General features: G+C 45.4%; 1 protein-coding gene across 1 annotated transcript in view; it reads left to right on the top strand.

Moving 5' to 3' along the window:
* PGR (progesterone receptor) overlaps positions 1 to 26,207 on the top strand; it is a 174,078-nt gene that overhangs the window by 52,087 nt on the left and 95,784 nt on the right. Inside the window, exon 3 of the mRNA XM_040340190.1 lies at positions 11,959 to 12,075. Coding sequence (XP_040196124.1) covers positions 11,959 to 12,075 — 117 coding nt within the window. The remainder of the gene's footprint in view (positions 1 to 11,958; positions 12,076 to 26,207) is intronic.

Raw genomic sequence — 26,207 nt, 5'->3', positions numbered from 1 at the left:
CTCTTCTGGCTCAGCCTGGACTGAAAGTTTGGTATTCCAATAAATGTATTCTTGGACTAAAAGCAGAGTTACGCCGTTGCTGCTGACTTTTAAAATAAGGACACTTACCTGTCCAGTGTGCCCGCGATGTCGACACCCGAAGCCGATCTGTCCCTCGGTTCTTGGGTGCTGCCGCCGCCATCTTTGGTAAGGGAATTAGGAAGTGAAGCCGCAAGGTTCCCTACTGTGCATTCACGACTTGCGCTGTGCGATCCCACTGGTCCCTGCTGTTCTCTGGGACCTGTGTGTCTCCCAGAAGACACCGGGGGGACGGAGAAGGCGTCGGAAGTGGCTCGGGTATCTATACCCGGAAGTGGGAACAAAATACCTGTAAGGTGCCAAATGTGACACCGGAGGTGGGGAGGAATCTGAAAAGTGGAAATATTAAATTTTTGGGTGGAACTCCATCAATCATTGTGTGTGGGCTTCACATCGTTTTTCGGCTTCTGAAAAACGACCAAAAAAAAAATTCGAACATGCTGCATTTTTTAACGTCGTTTTTTAAAATGTCGTTTTTCGTGTTGTAAAAAATGATCATGTGTGGGCTAAAACTAGGTTTTAAACCCGCACATGCCCAGAAGCGAGTTATGAGATGGGATCGCTTGTTCTGGTAAAACTACCATTCATAATGGAGTAAGCACATTCATCACGCTGTAACAGACAAAAAAGCGCAAATTGTCTTTTCCTAACAAGGAATCAGCTAAAAGCAGCCCAAAGGCGAATAGAACTTCCCCTTTAGAGTGCCGTCGTACGTGTTGTACGTCACCACGCTTTGTTCATCATTTTTCAAAAACGATGGTGTGTGGGCAACATAGTTTTTAATGATGAAGTTGGAAAAACTTTGGGCCATATTCTCATAGAAGTTACGATGGAGTATCTCAGGATACTCCATCGTATCTCCCTTTTTTGGCCCGTGTATCTATGCGACTGATTCTAAGGCCCCGTACACACCATAGAATCCATCCGCAGATCAATCCCAGCAAATGGGTTTCAGCGGATAGATCCTATGGTGTGTACACGCCAGCGGATCTTTTTCCGCGGATATATCACCCCTGGGATGGATTCCAGCAGATCGAATATTTGCTGACATGCACAACATATCCATCTGCTGGAGTCCATCCCAACGGATGGATCCGCTGGTCTGTACAGACTCACCGAATCCATCCGTCCGAAGGGATCCCCCGCATGCGTCGCAATGATTCAACGCATGCGTGGAATTCCTTATATGACAGCGTCGCGCACGTCGCCGCGTCATAATCGCGGCGACGGCGCGACACGTCATCGCCAGAGGATTTCGGCGCGGATTTCAATGCGATGGTGAGTACACTCCATCGCATTAAAATCTGCTGAAATCCTCGAGAGGATTTATCCGCGGAAACGGTCCGCTGGACCGTATCCGCGGATAAATCCTCCCGTGTGTATGGGGCCTCAGAATCATTTTTGCATAGATACACTTAAGATCCGCCATCTGTAAGTCACTTACACTGGCGGATCTTAAATGTAATGACGCCGGCCGCCGCTAGATGGCATTTACGTGAAGGACTCATTTGCGTATGCAAATGATCCTTCTACGCCGATTCCCGAACGAGTTTGCGTCGCGTAACCGTCGCTAACGTCGTTTGCGTAAGCGGAAATTTAGTCCTGCTATATGAGGAGTAAATTTCCGCAAGTCCTACGTAGGCCATGTTACGGATGGCGTCGGGTCCGCGTCGTGTTTTTTCGTCGGGTACGTCGTTTCTGTAAGTCGTTCTTGAATACGACTTTACGTCAATGACGCACATGTCGGCGTCATTGACGTTTTCCGCCGAGAACTGGAGCATGCGCACTGGGCTTTTTGAAGCCCGGCGCATGAGCAGTTCATTAGAATCGGGGGCGCGCTTAATTTGAATACAAGCCGCCCCCTTGGAGATCCGCCAGGCTACGCCGGGGCATTTACACTCCGCCGTCCCAACTTATGGAGCAAGTGTTTGGGGAATACAGCACTTGCTCCTGTAAGTTGGGACAGCGGAGTGTAAGTGCCTTAAGTGCAGCCCGCGGATTTTTAGAGAGAATATGGGCCTTTGTTTTTTGGACATGCTGAAAAACTATTTTTTTTTTCATGCCGAAAAACGACCGTGTGTACGCGGCATAAGTTTTCTCAGACCACCTACCCCCACACAACCACCACTTCTTCCATTATTTATACATATCATAACGTGTGCCTAAACCCACAAACAGAAATGGAATATGCTGCAGCTTATCAATAGGGGTGAGCTCAGTGTTCAGTCTGAATGTAAGTTCGGACATTTGTCTGAACACAAAGGGCCAGATCCACAAAGATCTGCCTATCTTTAGGGGGTATCCCAGTGCGCATGCTCGAAATCACGTCGCAAATAGTCAATGCTTTCGACGTGAACGTAATTTACGCAAAGCCCTATTCGCAAATGTTTTACGCAAACAACGTAAACTACGGAAAATTCGACGCTGTCCCGACGTCCATACTTAACATTGCGTACGCCTCATAGACCCAGGGGTAACGTTAAGCCGAAAAAAGCCTTACGTAAACGTCGTAAAAAAATGCGCCGGGCGGACGTACGTTTGAGGATTGGCGTATCTAGCTAATTTGCATACTCTACGTGGAAATCAACGGAAGCGCCACCTAGCGGCCAGCGTAAATATGCACCTAAGATCCAACGGCGTACTAAGACGTACGTCAGTCGGATCGAGCCCACATTCAGTCGTATCTTGTTTTGTGGATACAAAACAAAGATACGACGGGGCATCTTAGAACTTACGCGGCGTATCAATAGATACGCCGGCGTAAGTTCTTTGTGGATCTGGGCCAAAATGTTTAGGGTGTTTATCGTGGATGAACGTGATAGCTGCTGGCTGTCTATGATTGCTAGGGAAGGAGTAGTTTACTAAAATGTTTTTAGAGATATATATATATATATATATATATATATATATATATATATATATATATATATAAACATAAGGAGCTGCCCTCTCAAAATGACTTGTGACCCAATAATAGGTGCCAACAAACTGATATAAAATTATAACAAGTTCCAATAAGTGAATCATGTGACATTGAACCAGCACTAGGGTTGCTGGTTCAAATCCCAACCATGGGACTACCTGTCTGGAGTCTGCGGCCCGGATTCACATAGGATTTACGACGGTGTATCTCCATCGTAAGTCCGAATGTGAGGCGTCGTATCTGTGCGCCTGATTCAAAGAATCAGATATGCCAGAATTTGTGCAAGATACGACTGCCATAAGTCTCTTACGCCGTCGTATCTTGGTGCATATTTACGCTGGCCGCTAGGGGCGCTTCCGTAGTTTTACGTGTAGAATATGCAAATGAGGTAGATACGCCGATTCAGAAACGTACTTGCGTCCATCGGATTTAGCTACGCCGTTTACGTAAGGTGTCGGTCCGGCGTAACTTTACCCCTCATAATGCAGGGGTAAGTCATGTTAAGGTATGGACGTCGGAAACGTCGGAACAGCGTCGTGTTTTACGTCATTTGCGTGAATGGAGATGGGCGTAGGTTACGTTCACATCGACTAAGCATTGAGCCGGTGTAACTTAGGGAGAAAATTCGACGTGATATTGAGCATGCGCGCGCATGTGCCGTTGGTTGGGCGCGTCATTTACGTGGGGTCACGATTCATTTACATACAACATGCCCCCTACCAGCCTACTTTGAATTACGCGGGCTTACGCCGGACCATTTACGATACGCCAACGTAACTTTAGGAGCAAGTGCTTTCTGAATACAGTACTTGCCTCTCAATGTTACGTCAGCGTAGCGCATAGGAGATGCGTTACACCCGCTCAAAGATACGACAATGTATCTGAATCGCGGCCTGCATGTTCTCCTGTGCCTGCATGGGTTTCCTCTGGGAACTCCGGTTTCCTCTCACACTACAAATACATGCTGGTAGGTTAATTGGATCCTGTATACATTTACCATTTGCCCTAGTATGTATCAGGGCTGTGGAGTCGGTAGATAAATGTTCCGACTCCGACTCCGACTACTCAGTTTTATGTACTTCCGACTCCGACTCCTCTGTATTAATATGCGAATGTATTTTATACATTCCTTGAGGGAAAGAAACGCAACCTACCACAGGACTACTGGCTGGGAAGCCAACAGTCTACTGTATTGCACAGTTTAAGCAAAAGACAAACACAATGAAAACTACGTTTTTTATTCTAAAACATGATTTTCCTAGGAGAATCCCATAGTCATGTTTAAAGTTTAAGCTAACAATCGGAGTTTACAAGTTTTTATAGCCTTAGCTAAATGACAGCAGTTTTTCCAATGGTTTACAGCTTCAGTCTTGAACTATTGGCCCTCCATTCCCTTCACTTATACAAGTGTCTCACTCTCTAGTCCTGCAAAAAACATATTTACTTAATCCCTTATCAGTGAGAGGCTAGGTTACACATGGACGCTGCGTTCCCTGTAAAAGCAGAACACAACACTATGGAAAGTATAAGTATTGCAGCTCTTAATTGTGCGTTGCGTGCCATATAGTGAAGCACATGAAAAGCATGCTTCTTCACGGTCACTTAACGTGTTCGTTTTGCGGTTACGTGAGGCACTGCATGCATTGGTCTTTATTCTTACAGTAGAGAAGTCATTAATTATAACTTTTTGTGAATTGGGACATTTAAATTTGCTTTTTTTTATTTTTATTCCAATCTAAATTTAGTAGGAGTCGGAGTCGGAGTCGGTGCATTGTTTGCCGACTCCGACTCCGACTCCAGGTACCCAAAATTTCCCCCGACTCCGACTCCTCGACTCCGACTCCGACTCCACAGCCCTGGTATGTATGATTGTGAGACAGGGACCTTATGCTGCGTACACACGACAATCGTGTGTGGGCTCCAGAGCGGACCGTTTTCATCGGACAGTCCGTCCGTGTGTACGAGGCCTTATAGACATATGTAAAGTGCTGTGAAAATTGAGATTTTCATTTAAAGAGGGGGATCACCCTATTAATAAAAAAAAAAAAAAAATTTTTCCTCTAGCATAAAATTCGGCATAGTAGCGCGAGCTACAGTATGCCTGTCTTTATTTTTTTATCCCCATACTCACTGTGTAATTGTAGAGACAAAATTCCGACTCCCCTCGGGGAATGGGCGTTCCTATGGAGAGAGAAGGTGATTGACGGCCGGCTCTGGCACGTCACGCTTCTCCGGAAATACCCGAAATAGGACTTGGCGCTTCACGGCGCCTGCGCATAGTCTGTGCGCAGGCGCCGTATAGCGCCGTGAAGAGCCCAGACCTGTTCCGGCTGTCTTCGGGGAGCTTGACGTGCCAGAGCCGGCCGTCAATCACCTTCCCTCTCCATATGAACGCCCATTCCCTGCGGGGAGTCGAAATCTTGTCTCTACGATTACACAGTGAGTACGGGGATAAAAATATAAAGACAGGCATACTGTAGCTCGCGCTACTATGCCGAATTTTATGCTAAAATGTTGTCATGGAGGGTGAACCACTGCTTTAACCTCAGCTGCCTGTAGCTATTAAAAATTTTGACTCACAGTTCTCTCTAAAGAAAACTTTTGCCTTATAGACGAGCTGCAAATAAACATGCAGGCAGTGCTGGGCTTGCTTATTAAAAAAGTCCAGTTTGCTTTGCAAGTTGAGTATCATAGTTGCAAATTTTAATGAACTCAATAAAAACTTAAAAAAAAAAACACTTGAAGTAGTTTGCTATATTTATAAATTTGAAACTATTGCTAGAAAAAACAAACAAAACAAATACAAAACAGCCTGTTGGAGGTGATCTTTGCTTTTTTTGCAGTGCCAGAGTCGCCACCGGAATCTTCAGCATCCAACACCTCCCCTGCATTCTGTGCCCCCTTCTCCCTAGTCACTATGTCACTTGTGGTTCTTTGTAGCTCTGAAGGGAGAATTAACCAACGTTGAATGCACTTCTAAGCTATTCTCCCTTGTTTCTGATGTAAATAAATCCTACGTAGTTCCCTCTCTTTTCTCTCTCAGGAAATATATGATACCATTTGGTTTTCATCACGGTAATTATACTTTAGGCCCCTTTCACACTGGGGCAGTATGTGCGGTGGTGGTATAGCGGTGCTATTTTTAGCAGCGCTATTCCGTCGGAATTGCCACGGAATTGCGACGGTATTCGCCCGCTATCGGCGCAGTATTAACCCCCGCTATCGGACGAAAAAGGGTTAATAACGCCCGCAATGCACCGCTGCAGACACCGGCGGTATTACCGTGGTGTCCCATTGTTTTCAATGGGAAGGAGCGGTATACACACCACCCCAATGATGCTGCTTGCAGGAGATTTTTTTTTTCTCCCGCCAGCGCATCGCCTCAGTGTGAAAGCCCTCAGGCTTTTACATTGAGAATGCTGGGGCAGGAGTATTTCAGGCGCTATTTATGCGATATTTTTAGCGCTAAAATGCCTGAAATACTGCTCAGTGTGAAAAGGGCCAGGTCCTGCTCCGTGTTTAATTCAGAAACGTTATAATGACACATTTATGGGATCCTGACCCACCACTGTTGACTTTCATCTACCCCATCAAAAAAGAAGTGGAAGCCAAGGTGCCACTTTGAAAACAACAACAGGCTAGGACAACAATATTTAATGGGAGACTGGACATTATATATGTGGTAGCCATTACACCAGATGACCGTACTGCAGGACTACTGGTGTACATTAGCATTAGCAGTTTGCACAATTCATGTTTTCCTTCTTTGAGGCTTTTGGTTGATGAACTTTCCCACGCAAGAACACATTTTGCGAAATGTTTGCACCCAGCTAGAATAAGATTGTCCAGGCTGTAAGAGGCCAGCTACCAGTTATTTTATTTGCTTATTTGTACAGAGTGCGCTTCCATCCTAAACACTAAAATTTTAACTTATCATTACAGTAAAACCTTGGATTGCGAGCATAATTTGTTCCAGAAACATGCTTGTAATCCAAAGGACTTGTATATCAAAGCGACTTTACCCATAAAAAAAAATGGAAACTCCGGGTGAACGCGGTAAAAATGACCCTCTTACCACGTCTGCTATACTTATTCCGCGCTCTCCCGATCTCGGTACCAAAACATTTCCTTAACAAATTCCAAGCTGAGATTATCCGGTTTGTTTGGGGGAAAAAGGGGTATAGGTGTCCCTCAGGCGTGCTATATCGTCTAAAAACACAGGGAGGTATGGGGCTTCCTAATCTGTGGGGATACTACCAAGCGGCCCAACTGACACAACTATCGACGGTCTTCTTTCAGGGATCGAAACCTGACTGGCTTGCCATGGAGAGACAGGCCATACCATCACATACCATTGATTATATCTTGGGGTGTGACTCCAAACGCAGACCAGCCATTCTATCGCCCACGTTATCTCACTCCGTAGCCCTCTGCTCCAAACTATTCTCACGTCCCGGTCTGATTTCCCCACTGAAACCCCTCTCGCACATATTCCATAATCCAGACTTTCCTCCAGGGATGGATATCAAGGCATTCCGGTGGTGGACGGATAAAGGCCTGTACAGGATAGGTCACTTTCTAGCCATGGAGGGCCCACTTTCACTGTCTCACTGCAAAAAACATCTGGACATGCCCACCAATGAATGTTTTAGATTCTCCCAAATTTCCCACTTTCTCCAAACTATTTGGAAGGACAAGACGGCTCCCCCCAGGATAACGCCATATGAAAATTGGTGCGCTAACTCTAGGGATCAGAGGGGTGGGATCTCGTTACTTTATACGACCCTGATGTCCAAGACTGATAAGCCTTCATACGCCTGGGCCTGGGAGGAGGAACTGAACTCATCATGGAACACTGCAGTGTGGCACCGAGCGACAGATCGAGCATATAAAGGTATCCTCAATACATGTCTCATAGAAGCGAGTCTTAAACTAATGTATAGGTGGTACTATGTCCCCTCCAGACTAGCTAGAATGTTCCCAGGGTCTTCTCCATTATGTTTTAGGGGATGCGAACTGGAAGGTAACATGTTACACACTTGGTGGTCCTGCCCCCGCATTAGATCCTTTTGGAAAAGAGTTTTCCGCACCATGGGCTCCCTGCTAGAGAGAAGGGTTCATCCGCAGCCTAACACGGCGCTGCTAAATCAGTGCATCCCTGGCCTACCTAAACACTCCAGGATTTTAGCATTTTTCATATTACTGGGGGCCAGGATGACCATAGCTAAAGCATGGAAGAAGCCCTCAGTCTCTTTCCAGATGTTTAGGAGGAAAGTCTCCTGGATAATGACACAGGAACAAATAGTGGCAAGGCGGGCGGACCAGACTGACAAATTCAGATCCATTTGGGAACCCTGGGCTTCCTTCTGTAACGTGTCCCTCCTACCTGGGGTTCCGCCTGGAGGCGGGAACACTCCATCCTGATCCTCACCATGCATTTCTATCTCTGTCCTCTTTAACACGTTTTCTATCTCTTTCCCTCTCTTCCCCTGTAGGCACCTCCCTTGGTGCTAGGCCCTGCTGTCGGGTACGATATTTATAGTCTCAGGATTTGCCCCACTTGAGGGGTTAACTCGGGAGCAGACAGACCTCCTCCCCCGAGGGGGATGAGCGCGTCTGGCATTTAACGGCCCTGGCCCCTGGCCCTGGCTCTCAGGACGCAGCATGATCCCTTTAAGGGGCGTCGGGGGAGCCATGGGTTATGGGCCTTGAGCGGTACTAAGGTTTACGTAGGAACCCTGAAATGGCGCTCACACGACTGATTTTTACATTATGATCTGCCTGCTCTCGAGGTGTTCAATGATTGCGTTTTGTTGGGATAGGGGAGTTTTCTCTCCCGATATGAGTATGGTAGATGGAATTGACTCATATTGTACATGTACCAATGATTAATGTCATGTTGTCTTTCTTTGAAAAACTTTCAATAAAAACCTTTAAACATAAAAAAAAATGGAAACTCAAATGATTAGTTCCAAAACCATTTATTCAAAAGTCCTTCAGTTTATAGTCAATCAGTGGCGGCTGGTGCTCAAAATTTTTGGGGGGGGCGCAAACAAAAAAAAAAAAAAAAATTGCAGCCTCACTGTGCCCATCAAATGCAGCCACTGTGCCATCAATTGTCACCACTGTACCATGCCATCAAACGCAGCCACTGTGCCATGCCATCAAACGCACCACTGTGGCATCAATTGTCACCACTGTGCCATGCCATCAAACGCAGCCACTGTGCCCTTTAATTGTCGCCACTGTGCCCATTGTCACCACTGTGCCCTTTGTCACCACTGTGCCCATTGTTGCCACTGTGCATGTCACTGTGCCCTTAAATTGATGCCACTGTGCCCTTCGTCACCACTGTACCCATTGATGCCAGTATGTAATATTGTACAATGTAGTATGGTGTCTGATGCATGTAATAACTGTATTAATCAAAACACATTGCCTGTATATCGACCCGAAATTATATACAATGTACAGTGTAAAACAATTGTAATACAAGGATGGGGGGGTGGGGGGGGGGGGTCATATTCAGTCATATTCAGTCTAGCATAGAATAATTGTATTGCTGCAAATCTGTACAAATCAGTAATCTATAAATGGAATCATATACAATACAATAGCCAACAGCTGGTTGTATCATTATATTGTGCATTTGTAATATTGTATATTGCAGTTTGAAAATGTTGAAAATAATTTTGTTTGCACAGATTTGTGGCCATATTGTGTCTTTCTAATACACGTGGGGCCAGATTCATCAAGAGATACGACGGCGGATCTCCTTATCCGCCGTCGTATCTGTGAGAGCCGACGGAGCTATGCGACTGATTCATAAGAATCAGTTCAGCATAGATCTCCCTTAGATCCGACCGGTGTAAGTGACTTACACCAGTCGAATCTTAGGCTGTAATCTCCCGCCGGCCGCTAGGTGTCGTCGCTTTTTTTTACACGTCGCATATGCAAATGAGGAGAACCGCCGATTAACGTCCGTACGCCCGCCCGTCGCTCTTTTTCAACGTCGTTTGCGTTCGGCTTTTTCCAGCGGATAGCTACCCCTGCTAATATGAGGGGTAGCTAATGTTAAGTATGGCCGACGTTCCCGCGCCGAGTTTTAAATTTGTTACGTCGTTTGCGTAAGTACGTCGAGAATACGGATGGCCGTAAGTAACCTAGCCGCCGAAAACAATGACGTCCTAGCGACGTCATTTGGAGCATGCGCACTGGTCTTTTTCGCCTGCGGCGCATGCGCAGTTAAATCGGCGTGTGAACGCGCCTGATTTAAATTGTACACTCCCCCTAGCCACGGAATTTGCATTCCGACGGGGGGAGTTAGGATCCGACGGTGCAATTTGCGAGGTAAGTGCTTTATAAATCATGCACTAGCCTCGCTAAATTGCACCGGCGGATCGTAAAACAGGTAGATCTGGCGGATCTAAAGATCCGCTGATCTACATGAATCTGGCCCACTGTCTGAACACTGCAGTATTGTAGAACTGCAATAGTAATGACACAACTCAGATACACAGCAGCCTGGTCTGTCTATTGACGTACTACAAGTGTGTGTGTTGGGAACACTCCTCCATATGTGTCATCATATCTGTCCTTATACAAGTGTCCTCTACACACTGCAGCCCTGTGACCCTGCACCCATCATCAATAAGATTTCGTAAAAGAGTGACCCTGTATCTATTATAACAACATTATACAATGCAGGGATGTGTAAATACCAACACAAAACTGTATCAAATATAAAAGAGTTCTTAGTAGGACTTTGTTCCCCTGATATATGCACTTACCTTTCTGCTTCCAGCCTTCCACTTGCCTCTCCCGCCCTCGATGACGCTTCAGCCAATCAGGTTACCGATAACCAGAATCGGTGAACCTGATTGGCTGAGACGGCCGTCAGTCTTATCCAAGGGACGCAGCCCCCGTACGTTCCAAGGATAAGACATCCGGGAGCCGAGGGGCTGTACTCTGAAAGCCTATCAGAGCCGCTGGCTCTTATAGGCACTTCCGCACAGCCAACCAGCTGCCGTTATTCAACCGGCGCCCTATGTCCGGCTATCTGAATAGACCAGCGGCAGCTGGCCAAAATAACATACATTCATGCAATGCAATGAATGTATGTTATTTGCGAGAGCCAGAGGGGGCGGCGCTGCAGAAAGACATTTTTTTTTATGACTACAGGGGGGGCCGGGCCGTCACTGTAGTTCATATAAAAAGATTATAGCAATGTGACCAAGTTGTGTAAACATAAAATGTCCATCCACAAATGGAGGCCTCCACAGGGGGATTAGAAGCAAAATCCAGCTGCAGCAGCAGAGTATAAAAGAGAATAGAGAAGATGATCCTCTAAGTGTAGCAATATGTTGTTAAATGTTGTACCGTCATTAAATGTAACCATATTGCCACACTTAGGATAAACCCTGACGGAACTCTGTTCAAGCTGTCACACACTGCTGCATACACACTGTCACACCAAATCCTGACCGTCAAGAACGCAATGACGTACAACACTGCGACGAGCCGAGAAAAATGAAGTTTGATATTTCCGAGCATGCCTTCGACTTGATTCTGAGCATGCATGTTTTTTTCTCCGTCGGAAATTCCCTACAGACAAATGGAATTTCCGATATAATTTTTTTTGTTCTCTTTCTAAATTCCGACAGAAAGAAGTCCGATGGGGCACACACATGGTCGGAATGTCCGATGAAAGAATTCCGTCTGACTTTTTCCATTGGAAATTCCGATCGTGTGTACAAGGCATTAGTTGTGAAATCACGCTACTCGTATATCAAAACTTAATAAAACATTTTGCTTGTCTTGCAAAACGCTCTCAAACCAAGTTACTCTCAAACCAAGGTTTTACTGTATATATTTTTGTTCACTTTTTCAAAAAGTGTTTGTGTTTCATTACACTTGTGTTACAGAACTAATGATCTATGCTTCTTCTGCCATTCTAGGACAGCACAATTACTTGTGTGCTGGGAGGAATGACTGCATTGTTGATAAGATCAGAAGGAAGAACTGCCCTTCATGTCGGCTTAGGAAGTGCTGCCAGGCGGGCATGGTCCTAGGAGGTAAGGAATGTTTACTTTGTTTAATACAGAACATTTTTAGCCACGTTCAGCCATGCAGTATTTGTAGCTGCTGACTTTAAAAAATAAAATAAAAAAATTGGCGAACCTCCACTTTAAATAGTTCTGCATGACAGTGTTCTCCATAGTAAGTCTGTTTTGCAAGACTTTGGACTTTTTTTTCAGAAGATGATTAGCAGCGGCAGAGTTTGTATTTATCTCAATTAAGATTTATTTTAAAGCTCCAAAAGTGAAGGTATGTTATGTTATAGGGAGCACCTAGAAATATTAAAGTGGAACTACAATGCATCTGAGCACCACAAACCAAAAACACTATTTAATTCATTTTTAATGAAGAGAAAAATTACCTGCTTGCAAGATGTTATAACAAACTATGAAAATTTAGTTTTTTTTTTCAAAATTGTTGGTCTTTTTTCATTTGTTTAGAAAAAAAAAAAACCCAGTGGTGATTAAACACCACCAAAAGAAAGCCCTATTTGTGTAAAAAATAATGATACAAATGTCATACTGTATGGGTACAGTGCTGCATGACCGCCCAATTGTCATTTAGGCCGGAATCACACTAGTGCGGTGCGAATTTCAGCTCTCTTATCTCTGCAGAGAGATAAGAGAAGTGTTCAGCAGATTAGCAACGTTTTAGATGCGAATTTGGAGACCTGGGAGAAGTTACGGGTGAGAGGAGAGTGGGGGAGAAGTGTATTGAGCTGAATGAGAGAAATTTCTGAAGAGAACTGAACACATCTGCGAATCAGCTGCGTACCCATAGAAGATAATGGGCTTGAATTCGCACCTGAGCCGCACCGCAATGCCTAAAAGACGCACATGGTTTTACTGCAATGCGCAGTGCGAATGCATCGCACATATGTGAACCAGCCTCATTGAAAACAATGTATTTAGAAATGTTCTGCGTATTGGATGCGGTTTAAGCCGCACTCAATTCGCATAGGTGTGAACCTGGCCTCAAAGTGCTATATCCTTGAAAGCTGAAAATTGGCCTGGGTAGGAAGGGGGTGAAAGTACCCAGTAGGCAAGTGGTTAAGGATGTAGATGTGGGCATGTGTTGGGAAGTTTGTATATGATGTTGTGTTGGGAAGTGTTTTTTAATATTAATGTTGTTAAGGAGTCCCTTGATAAGTTTTGTTGTATGTATACATTGGCAATAAAGTGTTATCTTATTATCTAAGGCAGGGGACTGCAAACTACAACCCATGGGCCACATCCAAACTGCTATACAGCTAATGTCAGTAGCAGATGCTCAATATGCTCAGATTAAGAATTCAGGTCAGGAGAGGCTGCATATGGTTCCCCCAAATTTCCCCCACAATTTTCAGAACAGGTTCTCTCCCTTTACTGTATTATCCCCCTAGTTGGTTGCTAGGACCGCCATGTCATGGCAATGAATGTTGTGCTTACCCAAGCATTTACAGCAGGAAGGAACTTTGAACCTTCCCTTGTCCAGGCAAGCATCAGCTCCAGACTGCTGCCACTGTAAACCTTATAATAGTAAGGGGGACTCTGATGGGGACACTGATGTAAGATGGGACTCTAATGGGACCTGATGTCGGGGAGGATGCTGATGGGTACCCTGATGCATGGGGGAGATCTATTGGTGATACTGATGTAAAGGGGGACTCTGATGTAAGGGGGATGCTGATGGGGACCTTGATGTTAGGGGGGAATCATTAATTTATTAAACAGTTGTTTTTGTCTTGCAAATATATGTTGTGGCCCTTATATTGAAACTATTGGATACCGAAGATCTAAGGTACTGCCAGGGGCGGACTGACAACTCATGGGGCCCACAGGCAATAGGAGATTATTGGGCCCCTGGGCATTTGGAGATTATGGGGCCCCCAGGCAATAGATTATGGGGCAAAACAGTATACACACATATAGTATTCATACACAGTATACACACACACATAGGCGTGCGCACAGGGTGTGCCAGGGGTGCCCAGGCACACCCTAATCACCCCATGCGCATTAGTATTATCGCCCTGTGTAGCAGCAGGAACATGGGAAAGATCTCTTTCTTACCGGCTCTGCCATAAGAGAAGTGTTTATGCTCTTCTCTTTTACTGTGTCTGCAGGAAAATCAATGTGACGGGGTCATATATATGTAGATACGCACACGCATGTGTGTTTGAGCCATAGGGTGCACACCCTAATGCAACAGGCTGCGCACACCTATACACACACAGTATACATACACACAGAATACACATACACACACTGACATGGTACTGGAGAGGCGGGGCAGCTATAATCTTGGGATTAAAAAGAAAACACACATTTTTACATACTGTCCCTGGTTTTACTGAGGCTGGCAAGCCTGATGAGGCCCCCTAGTGGCATGGGGCCCTCGGGCAGTGCCCTAATGTCTGAATGGTCAGTCCACCCCTGGGTACTGCTACTCTGAGTGCATGCATCTCATTGTTTCTGCTTCATTCAGGATGTGGATCTGTGCTTTGTAAACCACTCCTGCTGCTTTTTGAATATTCCTCCACCAGTTATCAGATCACCAGTGGACAGGTCTAATATGAGGAAGCAAGGCCATATTCCTCCACCTGAGATGGCCTCCACCACACAAAGTGCAGAACAAGGAATGGTAAGTCAGTAATGGAGAAATTAGCAGATGCATGCAGCCTATGGGTAAGGCACTGGTCCTTAGCCCCCTGCCTGCATTTTTTTAGGCACAGCTTCTGTAGTTCTTTTACACAGATCCTGATAGAAGTTCCCTGAAACAAGAATTTGACAAGGAAAATGTTATCTTGACCAAACTGGGACATGAATTTTGCATTACGTATAAGACTAGTTTGTAAACAACTCCATTTGGTTCTTGTTGCCCGCAACAACCATTGATTTCAGATTCTCTGTGAACATTGTCTCCAGCCTTCTTCTTTTTTTTTTTTAAAGTGTATTTTGTGCGTGTACTCGAGAGATGAGCCGGACTGCAGGAGTTGGGAGTAGGCAGGCCTCCCCCAGAGGCAATCTGCCACCTTTCTCCATGCCCCGGGTGGCAATGGCAGGTGCGCGAGGGGGTCCTCCCACACGGCCCGCCCTACCTGCTCCGCTTTGAAGCCCAACGGGGCAGAGGGACTCCCTATAAGAGAGTGAGAGGATCTAGCCCGCTCAACCAGCCCCGTTAGTCCTTCGCCTCTCTTTTTAGAGACGCGTGGTCAAAGTGCGTACATGTTAACCCAATTTCGAGTGCGTGTAAGTGTGGTGGTTTTTTTTGTGGGAGGGGGGTGGGCGTACTAAGCACAGGCTTACCTTGCATAGCACACCCACCGGGAGCCGGGCTGTCTCCAGCCTTCTGCCAGTTCTGTTGTGATTGTGTTGTTGTGATTATTCCTTGCACTTGATTGATCACTCACAGTTGCACAATGCTGCAAGCAGGTGTAATCAATTTCAGTTAATCATGGGGCACTCACAGCAGGTTGAAAACCTAGGTCACAGTCCCGGATACCTGCATTGATTTCAGGGTGATTTCTGGGCATGTGCCTTAAGTGCCTAAACTCTAAGAGCCGGTTCACACTGGGGCGACCTGGGATCCGACTTGAAGTCGCCCCAAGTCGCGCGGTTGAGAAAATCAATGAAAGTGAATGGAGCCGTCTTAATGTACACTACTGAAGTCGCTCCGACTTCAGAAAAGGTTCCTGTACTACTTCAATCCAACTTCTAGGCAACTTGTAGGAATGAGAAGAGGAAGATGGACAGCCGCACTCCGGGAAAAATTTAAAGGAAAGTTGTCTTTATTGTCAAACTGGAACATGTACAGTCACCGCAACCACAAAACAGGACATTTGACGCGTTTCGCACTTAACTAGTGCTTAGTCATAAGCCATGACTAAGCACTAGTTAAGTGCGAAACGCGTCGGCTGTCCTGTTTTGTGGTTGCGGTGACTGTACATGTTCCAGTTTGACAATAAAGACAACTTTCCCTTAAAGTTTTCCTGGAGTGCGGCTGTCCATCTTCCTCTTCTCATTGCTATTGCTACGTGCATCGCCAGCACCTTGGTAATCCGACCGTCCCTGATTGTCTACAAGGCTCACCTGGAGCGGTGAATCTCTTTCTCTTGTCTAGGCAACTTGTACCCATTGATTTCAATGGAAGTCGCCTCAGAAGTCGGATCACTGTCTTAACTGAAGCAACTTTCCAGGAAGAGAACATACATTTCTCAGGCAAACCCCTCCCTCCCACAGAGCTGGCCACTGGAAAGCCTCCTGTCCTGGAGGTGACTTGAAGTTGTCTTGTACTGTCCTGGAGGCAACTTGAAGATGCCTTGTAAGTTGCCTGATGATTCATACTCAAGTCGTGTCCAAGTTGCCTCCCAAAGTCGTGCTAGAAGTCGGGTTGCCCCAGTGTGAACCGACTCTTAATCAACCACAGGTTGGGTCCTAACCATTACTGAAGGATACAATAGGGGAAATTTATTATTTATTCCCCTGCAGATTTTGTAGGTTTGAGCACTTACAAAGAAATGAAGAATCTATCATTTTTACTGTAGGTGTATTTCAAATGATAGGGACAGAATATCAAGAAAAAAACACATGCTACAAATGTTATATATTGAGTTGCAGATCAGTGAGTAAAATAAGTATTTGATCCCCTACCAACCAACAATAATTCTGGCTCCCACAGACTGGCTACAGTATGTGCTCGTAGTACACAGATTAGTTCGGTCAATTTAGGAAGGTGCTCCTAACAACAGCTCGGTATGTGTCCACAGAATCTTTCTTCCATTCAAACCCACCTTAATGAGCAAGACCAACGAGCTGTCAGAGGACGTCAGGGATGAGATTGTAGACCTGCACAAGGCTGGAATGGGCTAACGCATAAATGTATTTGGGGAAATGCCCCCCAATACCTATGCAACAAAATAAAAGCCTACAACCCCAATCGCGCTCTTCGATCTTCCAACCAAAATTTACTCCAAATCCCCAAAACCAGATACAAGTCCAAAGGAGAAAGAAGATTTGCTGTCCAAGGCCCTCGACTTTGGAACACTTTGCCAACCTCCATTCGGTTGGAGGAGAATCACTTGGCCTTTAGGAGAAAGATCAAAACCCACCTCTTCTGAGCTCAAGGGAGAAGTGGTCAAACAAGCGCCCAGAGGCGATTCAGTTCGCATGTGTAGTGCTATATACGTTTTTCACTCACTCACTCACTCAGCAAGAAGCTTGGTGAGAAGGAGACAACTGTTGGAATGGCTATTCTCAAATGGAAGAAATACAAAATAATCATCAATCCCCTCGGTCTGGAGCTCTATGCAAAATTTTGCCTCATAGGGTAAGGATGATCATGAGAAAAGTGAGGGATCAGCCAAGAACTACATTGATCCAGATCTTATGGTTATGGTTTGTTTGGCGACTGTGGTCCCAACTGCCTTGAGGTCGTTCAGAACCTCCTTACATCAGGGTCTCCATCAGAGCCCCCCTTATACCAGGGTCTTTATCAGAGCCCCCCCTACAACAGGGTTCCCATGAGAGCCCCCCTTATATCAGGGCCCCAATCAGAGCCCCCCTTACATCAGGATCTCCATCAAAATCACCCCTTACACCAGTGTCTCCAATTAGAGTCCCCCTTAAATTTGTGTCCTCATCAGAGTCTTCATCAGAGACCTCTTACATCTGGGTCCCCATCACAATCCCCATCACATCAGGGTCTCCATCAATGGAGACCAATTGATCTGGATCCTCAGTCTGTGAATATCAGCTACAGGTTGGATATAATCTTGTAGATGGCCAGATGTGGCCTGTGTGCCATAGTATGGAGGCCTCTGAAGTACAGTAGTCAGGGATGGACTGGCCATTGGGACTACAGGGAGTTTCCCGGTGGGCCAATGGCTCAGTGGGCCGGCTTTAGTGACAGTGGATCGCCCCCCCCTCCGCTCCTCTGTCTCTCCCTTCCCGCAGCACTCACCTGGGGGGGGAACAAAGAAGCAGAGGGAGGACCAGAGGAGCAGGGGGGACGACAGAGGAGCATGGGGTGGGGACAGACAGATGACTCAACAGCTATGGCCTGGGAGTTTCTCCCTCATGCCTAATCTTGTCCCATAAGGGGGGGGGCACCGAACTGATTCTTTCCCCCAGGTGAAATAATGTCTAGCTTCCCCATTGGTACTGCCTATAAGGCCTTGTACTCACGGCAGGACATGTCCGATGAAAACGGTCTGCAGACCGTTTCCATCGGACATGTCTGGCCGGGGACTGCCCGGGGACTTCTGTTCGATGGCTATACACACCATCGAACAGAAGCCCGCGCGTAAACATTACGCGGGGCGTGTCCGCGGTGTCGCCGCGTCGATGACGCGGTGTCGCCGCGACAATGACGCGGCGACGTGGGCGGGCCGCCTTAAATATGCTTCCACGCATGCGTCGAAGTCATTCGACGCATGCGAGGGATGCGGGCGGCAGGACATGTACGGTAGGTCTGTACAGACGACCGTACATGTCCGGGCGGACAGGTTTCCAGCGGACTGTTTTAAAACAAGTCCGGGAAACAGTTGTCCGCTGGAAACCTGTCCGATCCGTCCCAAAATGGTCCGCTCGGGCCAACACACGGCCAAACATGTCTGCTGAAACTGGTCTGCGGACCAGTTTCAGCAGACATGTTTGGTCGTGAGTACGGGGCCTGAGAGTACCAGTACCAGCCGTTCTACTCTAATAAAGTAGAACGGCTAGTGAAGGGGGAGAGGGGGCTTGGGTGGCCGGGGGGGGGGGGGGGGGGGGGGGGTGCGGGAGTTGTCCGGCGGCCATCGGAGAGACCTGTCAAAGTGGGCCAGTCTGGATGAAGTCCAGGGCCAAATTTCTGTCCCAGTCCAGCCCTGACAGTAGTATATGCATTCAATTACATGTGTTCCTGTGTAAAAATCCCTTTTGCAAACTCCACATCTTTGCAGCAAACCTTGCTAACTGCAGTTTATAGAAGAGATTTTCTATGACAGCAATCATTTTTCATATTATTCTTCATGACACAAAACTGTGAGCGAGTCACAATGTTCCAGTGTTGTATTGCTGTTTGTCAGTTTCTCTTGGCTACAGGTTCACCATAAGTCATTTGGTAGAATCAAAATGTGCCAGCTTGTACTGAGCGCCTGTCATACAAAACCCACAAACATTGTTATCATCCCTGACTTATGTAGCATGAAAGCAACTTAAAAAAAAAAATCATAAGTTTGCTGAGCTGGACTTTTTAAAATATATTTTTTCTACATTAAAATGTGTTATTGTTGTTACCAATATATGACTGGGAATGGAATGGGAGACTCTTTTAGCTAGATTCTGGTAACTCGGCGCATCCTTGTTCCGGCGTAGCGCATCTCATATGCGCTACGCCGAAGTAACTCTGAGAGGCAAGAGCAATATTCACAAAGCACTCGCCCCGTACGCTGCGCCGGAGTACCGTAATTTGGTTGGACGTAAGCCCGCCTAATTCAAAGTAGGCAGGTAGTGGGCGTGCTACATTTAAAATAACCGTGACCCCATGTAAATGAAGGGCCGATCGAATGGCGCATGCGTGCGCATGCTCAGAATAACGTTGCATATACTCCCTAAGATACGACGGCTCAATGCGAACGACGTGAACGTAACCTACGCCCAGCCCTATTCACGTACGACTTACGTAAACAACGTAAAATCCGACGACTGTTCCGACGTCCATACCCTAACATGACTTACCTCTGCTTTATGAGGGATAACTGTACGCTGGACGTACGACTTACGTAAACGGCGTAGCTTACTGCGACGGGCGCAAGTACGTTCGTGAATCGGCCTATGTAGCACATTTACATATTCGACGCGTAAATCTTTGGAAGCGCCCCTAGGGGCCAGCGTAAATATGCGCCCAAGATCCGACGGCGTGGGAGACTTACGTTGGTCGGATGAGGCCAGAATTCAGGCGTATCTAGTCTTGAGAATAAGGCGCATAGATACGACGGCGCATTTGTTCACTTACACTGCGTATCTGTAGATACGCCAGCGTAAGTGTTTTCTGAATCTGGCTCTTTGTATTTTTCGGAGTTACGTATTTTGTGTTGCACAGTCACATAGATAGTCTGGTTGAAAAAAAATATCTGTCCACTTAGTTCACCCAATAGAAAAAATAAAAGACCTTAAACACAGTGCCAGATTTAGACCTCAGGGGTCCCAGGGCACTTCATGTTCGGGGGCCCCTCAACACAGAAATGTAATTATTTGACAAATAAAAAAGTGAACTAAACATTAAGTTATGAAGAAGACACTTGTCAGATTTTTTTTCTTAAATTTTATTGAGTGTAAGAATACACGTTACGCAGGTAATTGGAACTGGCAAGTCACGCATCACACAACAATATTTTCCAAGTCTTTCTTCCTGCACATAGCGGCGGCAAAATCTTTGATTTTGACCAGGCATAAATGATTCAAATCTCAGCCGGTTTAGCAGGGACAGGTCGATATTCAATCCATTGATCGATTTGGGTACAGCAAGCCTGTCAGACCCTTTACATGTAATTACTGCCAGTGGCTATAGCCACTAGCAATAATCATTGTGTTCTGTCAGCCAGGAAGGCTTCCCACCCCCCTCCCCCATTTGTAGAACACAATGGTGTTGCAGAAGGGAGTAGTTGTACAAATAAAGGCATTTTGTTAAACTAGGAATGTGAAATTAAGCGTTTATAAAAGTATTATGCTTGAAATTGAAATTAAAGTACAGCTTATTCAGTAAGTGATGATGCAGGCCCAAATGAATAGCAATTATAGTCAAGGCAAAAAGAGTAACAAGTCATCAAAGTCTGAAAAGGTCAAGTACCTGAATCAGTACAGGTATAAATACCACAGCGACACTGTAGCGATACTGTTCAAATGAGTTGCAGTGAGAATGTTTTAAATATCTTTACTTATCACAAGTGCATTGATACGGTGTGAGACTTTTATTTTACACAGCATATAAGACTAGTCTAGGAAATATAATCAATGGAGCTCAGAGCTCCACATGCTGTTGGAAGATGGAATATATTTGTATGACTAAAAAAATATTTAAGATCAAGCTAACACTTATGCTTTGTGGTAACACACATGTTACTGCAATGCACAGTAGCACACCAAGCATACCTTAAAGGGTCACTAAAGGACATTTTTTTTTTTTTTGCTGAAATGACTGTTTACAGGGTATAGAGACATAAAAGTTAACTGATTCCTTTTAAAAATGATTAAAAATTGAATTTAACCACTTCCCTACCGGCCCATAGTAAAATGACGTCCACAAAGAACCTCTGCCGTTCAGAGTGGACGTCATATGACGTCCTGGGCTTTGTGGGGGGATATCTGAATGATGCCTGCAGCTAGAGGCATCATTCAGATATCCTTCTAAACTGCCGGCGATTCTGCACAACGTAAGAACTATCATAGCGGCGGTTCCGCCGCTAGATCGTTCTTACAGGCGGCGGGAGGGGACATCCCCCCCTCCCGCCGCCATCCGGTGCTTCTCCGGGCTCTCCCGTGCCATCGGGGGCCCGGAGAACGAATCGTCCGGCGCGCGCAGGAAGCATAGAGATGACTGGTGACCAGATGGTCACCAGTCATCTCTATGACCGTCGGAGGACCCGGGCGCGATGTGATGACGTCACGCCCGGGTCCCCGTAAGTAAACAAAGCCGCGATTGCGGCTGCTAAGCAACAGCAAGCATGAGATCGGTGAATTTTTTTCACCGATTTCATGCTTTCCAGCCTGGAGGAGAGATGTGGGGTCTTATTGACCCCGCATCTCTCCATAAAGAGTACCTGTCACACACATTCCTATTACAAGGGATGTTTACATTCCTTGTAATAGGAATAAAAGTGATCAAAAAAAAAAAAAATTTTAAAAAAAAAGTGTAAAAAAAGAAATAAATATATATAAAAAAAAAAAAAGAAATAAAATTTATTTTTTTAACGCCCCTGTCCCCGGTAGCTTGCGCGCAGAAGCGAACGCACACGCAAGTCCCGCCGACATATGTAAACGCCGTTTAAACCACATATGTGAGGTATCGCCGCGTGCGTTAGAGTGCCAGCAACAATTCTAGCACTAGATCTCCTCTGTAAATCTAAACTGGTAACCTGTAAAAAATTTCAAATCGTTGCCTATGGAGATTTTTAAGTATCGAAGTTTGGCGCCATTCCATGAGTGTGCGCAATTTTAAAGCGTGACATGTTAGGTATCTATTTACTCGGTGTAACATCATCTTTCCTATTTTACAAAAAAATTGGGCTAACTTTACTGTTTTTTAATTTTTTTAATTCATGAAACAATTTTTTTCCAAAAAAAAGGCGTTTGAAAAATTATTGCGCAAATACCGTGCAAGATAAAAGGTTTCAATGACCGTCGTTTTATTCCCTAGGGTGTCTGCTAAAAAAACATATATAATGTTTGGGGGTTCTGCGTAATTTTCTAGCAAAAAAATTATGATTTGTACATGTAGGAGAGAAGTGCCAGAATAGGCCTGGTATGGAAGTGTGTATAACTGCCCTGTATGGAAGAGGTTAATCTATCATATAATGTGCCTCTAGTTTCACGTTCGGTTTTAAAGGTACATACATGAAGTTCCGGGTGAGAGGTGAGTCGGGAAGACTCACAGAACAAAAACAACAAATCCAGGGCAGTGTTTTGTTTTTAAAATGAATCTGATTGGTTCTGAGGAGTTTTAGACACACAGTAATGACAGCTTAGACCACCGTGAAAATCTCCCAGTACCATGGTTATAAGGAAACAGGCAACCAGGAAGTGTGGAGATCACAGCAGAATTACAGCTACTTCAAACAAAAACGAACAATAAGGACATGAAACCAGTACTGCAGTAGGGTAAAGGAAGCTATTTAGCTAAAAAAAAAAATCCTTTAGTGACCCTTTAATAGGTTTCCATTTATTTCCATTTCTGTTTATTTTGAATGACACCCAAATGCAGTAATTATTTATGAGGATCTTATTCATCACTTGGTTGGGAATGGAAGCTCGCCTAATGGTTTGAACAAATTATTACATGCTATTGTGCCGAAACACGAGAGTGCTAGGCAAATCGTTCTGGTGAGTGGCCAATTTTATTGGTGGAGGAATCACTTTTTCACATCGGGTGTGGTGGAAGAATTCTTTGAAAGAAATTTACTTTGAAGATTTCACACTTTCAGCCTAGGTTCACACTGCTGCGAATTCAAAATCGCAGTAAAATGCGCGATTTTACCGCGATTTCGCGGCCGCGATTTTGCCGCGATTTTGCTGCGATTTCGGCCGCAATTTAATGTAAATCGTCCCAAAATCGCAAAAAGTAGTACAGGAACTACTTTTTGAAATCGCAGATGCGGCGTCGCACTGATTAGGACAGTGCCATTGCCGACAATTGCCGCCGATTTGAGATGCGATTTGACATGTCCAATCACATCTCAAATCGTACCCAGTGTGAACCAGGGCTCAGAGAGAGAAAGAAGTTTTTTTCCTGATTGCTCCTCTATGAACTATTTTTTTGCTTATGAACACTTTTACTCACGGGTTTTGCTCATCTGTGTATTTATTTTATTTTTTATTTTCGTTTCTTTATTTCACTGTGTGGGTCATACACACATTAGCGCTGTTTATATATAATTTATGGTTTATTTTAGCATGTAAACACGTTATATATACTTTGTCAGACTATTTATATAACTTGTCTGTCTTAACGCGACACATGCCAACATTTATGTATTGCCTTTAACCATAGCCGCTCACACTGCTGCACCGCTTCCCACAAGCCTTTCAGGCCTCTGAAGATCCTCGCCATGCCGCACCAGCCCAAACAGAGCCTCCACAGTCGCAGAAAACATAATTTGTTTTCCCCGACAGTGAACCAGCGGTTACTACAAAATGGCGGCGACTCCCAAACACTGCAGGCCACTGTTAGACCTCTAGAGGCAGATTGCCAGTGCTTTCCAGAATATGAGGCGGTCGCAGCCATAGCGCAAAACGGCCCCAGGGCAGGTGGCCTACCAAATTTCCCGCTATCCCAGTAGGCCAGTCCAGCCCCGAGTGCCATCCCTATCGGGCATTTATTGGCATACCGGGTGGTCCTGGGTGGTCATCCCAGGTGATCCTGGGTGGGCATCCCTGGTGGTTTTGGGTGGGCATCTTGGGGGGGCTGCACTGATAATCAATCAGCGCAGACACCCCACCCTGTCAGGAGAGCCGCCTATCGGTGGCTCTTCCTATTTACACTGTGATCATCTGTGATTGGACACAGCTGATCACGTGGTTCATGTTTTTTACCTTGATTAGAGATGCAGTGTATCAGACTGACACACCACCGATCACCACACGATCGCAGCTTATCCCGCTGGATGTCATATGACGCCCAGTCAGGATAACTGAACCACTTCCCGGCCATCATTCTGCATACAATTCAGGTGGGGAGTGGATAAGGAGCGGGCCGCTGCGTCCTTAAAAACAGATGAGTCATCAGCTGTGAATTGGCTTCTGCGCTGACAGCTGAATGAAAAAAAAAACATTGCCAGCAAAAGAAAAATGTGAGAAAAAAACGGCGGTGGGCCCCCCCCCCCCATCCATACACCAAAATAAAAATAAGCCCCCCCCCAAAGCACCTGTCCCCATCATGTTGATAGGGACAAGGGCCTCTTTCACACAACCCTGGGCTGCGGTTGTGGGGGTCTGCAGTTGTGATGTTATCAGAATCTGGAAGCCCCCTTCAACAAAGGGGCCCCCAGATCCCACCCCCTAATGTGAATGAGTGATGGGTTCATAGTACCCCTACCTATTCACCAAAAAAGTGACAAAAATAAATAAAAACACACAGTTTTTGACAATTCCTGTATTAAAATTGAAGAAACAATGTCTCCCGATGTAGATCCATCGTCAATCACGATGCTGCTGCCATCGCTGGACCCAAAAATAGAAAGAAAAAAAAATGCCACTCGTGACAAAGGCCATCTGCCTGCTCCGGCATATTACAGTTCTTAAATAGGTAAGAAGCGGAGCCCCTGGGTGACGTCACCTGGTGGCACTGGCCCTGTGTGGCGTCACTGATGAGCTTTCTTTTGGTAGTATTTATTCACCCCTGGGTTTTTTATTTTTTGCTAAACAAACAAAAAAAAGACCAAAAAATGTAATGTTTTTCATATTATGTTATAACATTTTGCAAACAGGTAATTTTTCTCCTTTGCTGATAAGGCTGCACTGATGAGGCGGCACTGATGGACACTGATAAGTGGCACTGATGAGCACAGATAGGTGGCACTGATGAGCACAGATAGGTGGCACTGATGAGCACAGATAGGTGGCACTGATGAGCACAGATAGGTTGCACTGATGAGACGGCACTGGTAGGCACTGATAAGGCTGCACTGATCGTGGCACTGAGGGGCACTGATAGGTGGCACTGATAGGCAGCATGGAGAGATGGCACTGATGGGAAAATAAAACGGTAACCAGCATCTGTTTATTTCTGTAATCAGCTGCCATTGGCTGACAGGAGATCACGTGGTAAAGGGCCTTCTGTGATTGGCTCTTTACCCGATCTGTGATCAGCCGAGTCTCATGGACTTGGTGATGACAGAGCACGCCGCTTGCGCACCCCAGGGGGTGCTAGGGAAGCATGGGAACGTTCAGTTACGCCCTCCCGGCAATTTTAGCCCGCACTGTCGCTGTCTTTCGGCTATAGCGCAGGTGGCAAGTGGTTTAATGTAATTTTCTTTTCTTTATAAATGTCAGTTTCGCTGCAGCAGTTTTTATACATGGTACAGATGCACCACTTTACAGGCAGACTAAGGGGATCCCCCAGGCACTATAAAGGAATTTAAAATTGTTATTGTTTCACTTTAACCAAAGTTGTTGTTTACAAGTTAAAATCATTTTTTTTTTGCTAGAAAATTACTTAGAACCCCCAAACATTATATATTTTTTTCTAGCACCCTAGATAATAAAATGGCAGTCATTGCAATACTTTCTGTCACACTGTATTTGCGCAGCTGTCTTACAAGCACACTTTTTTTTTAAAAAATACATTTTTTTTTATTAAAAAATAAGACAACAGTAAAGTTAGCCTATTTATTTTATATTGTGAAAGATGATGTTACGCCGAGTAAATTGATACCCAACATCTCATGCTTTAAAGT

The sequence above is a fragment of the Rana temporaria genome, chromosome 2 (assembly GCF_905171775.1).
Source record: "Rana temporaria chromosome 2, aRanTem1.1, whole genome shotgun sequence".
Classification (NCBI taxonomy): domain Eukaryota; kingdom Metazoa; phylum Chordata; class Amphibia; order Anura; family Ranidae; genus Rana; species Rana temporaria.
Note: the sequence above shows the minus strand (reverse complement) of the source record. Positions and strands in the feature narration are given on the sequence as shown.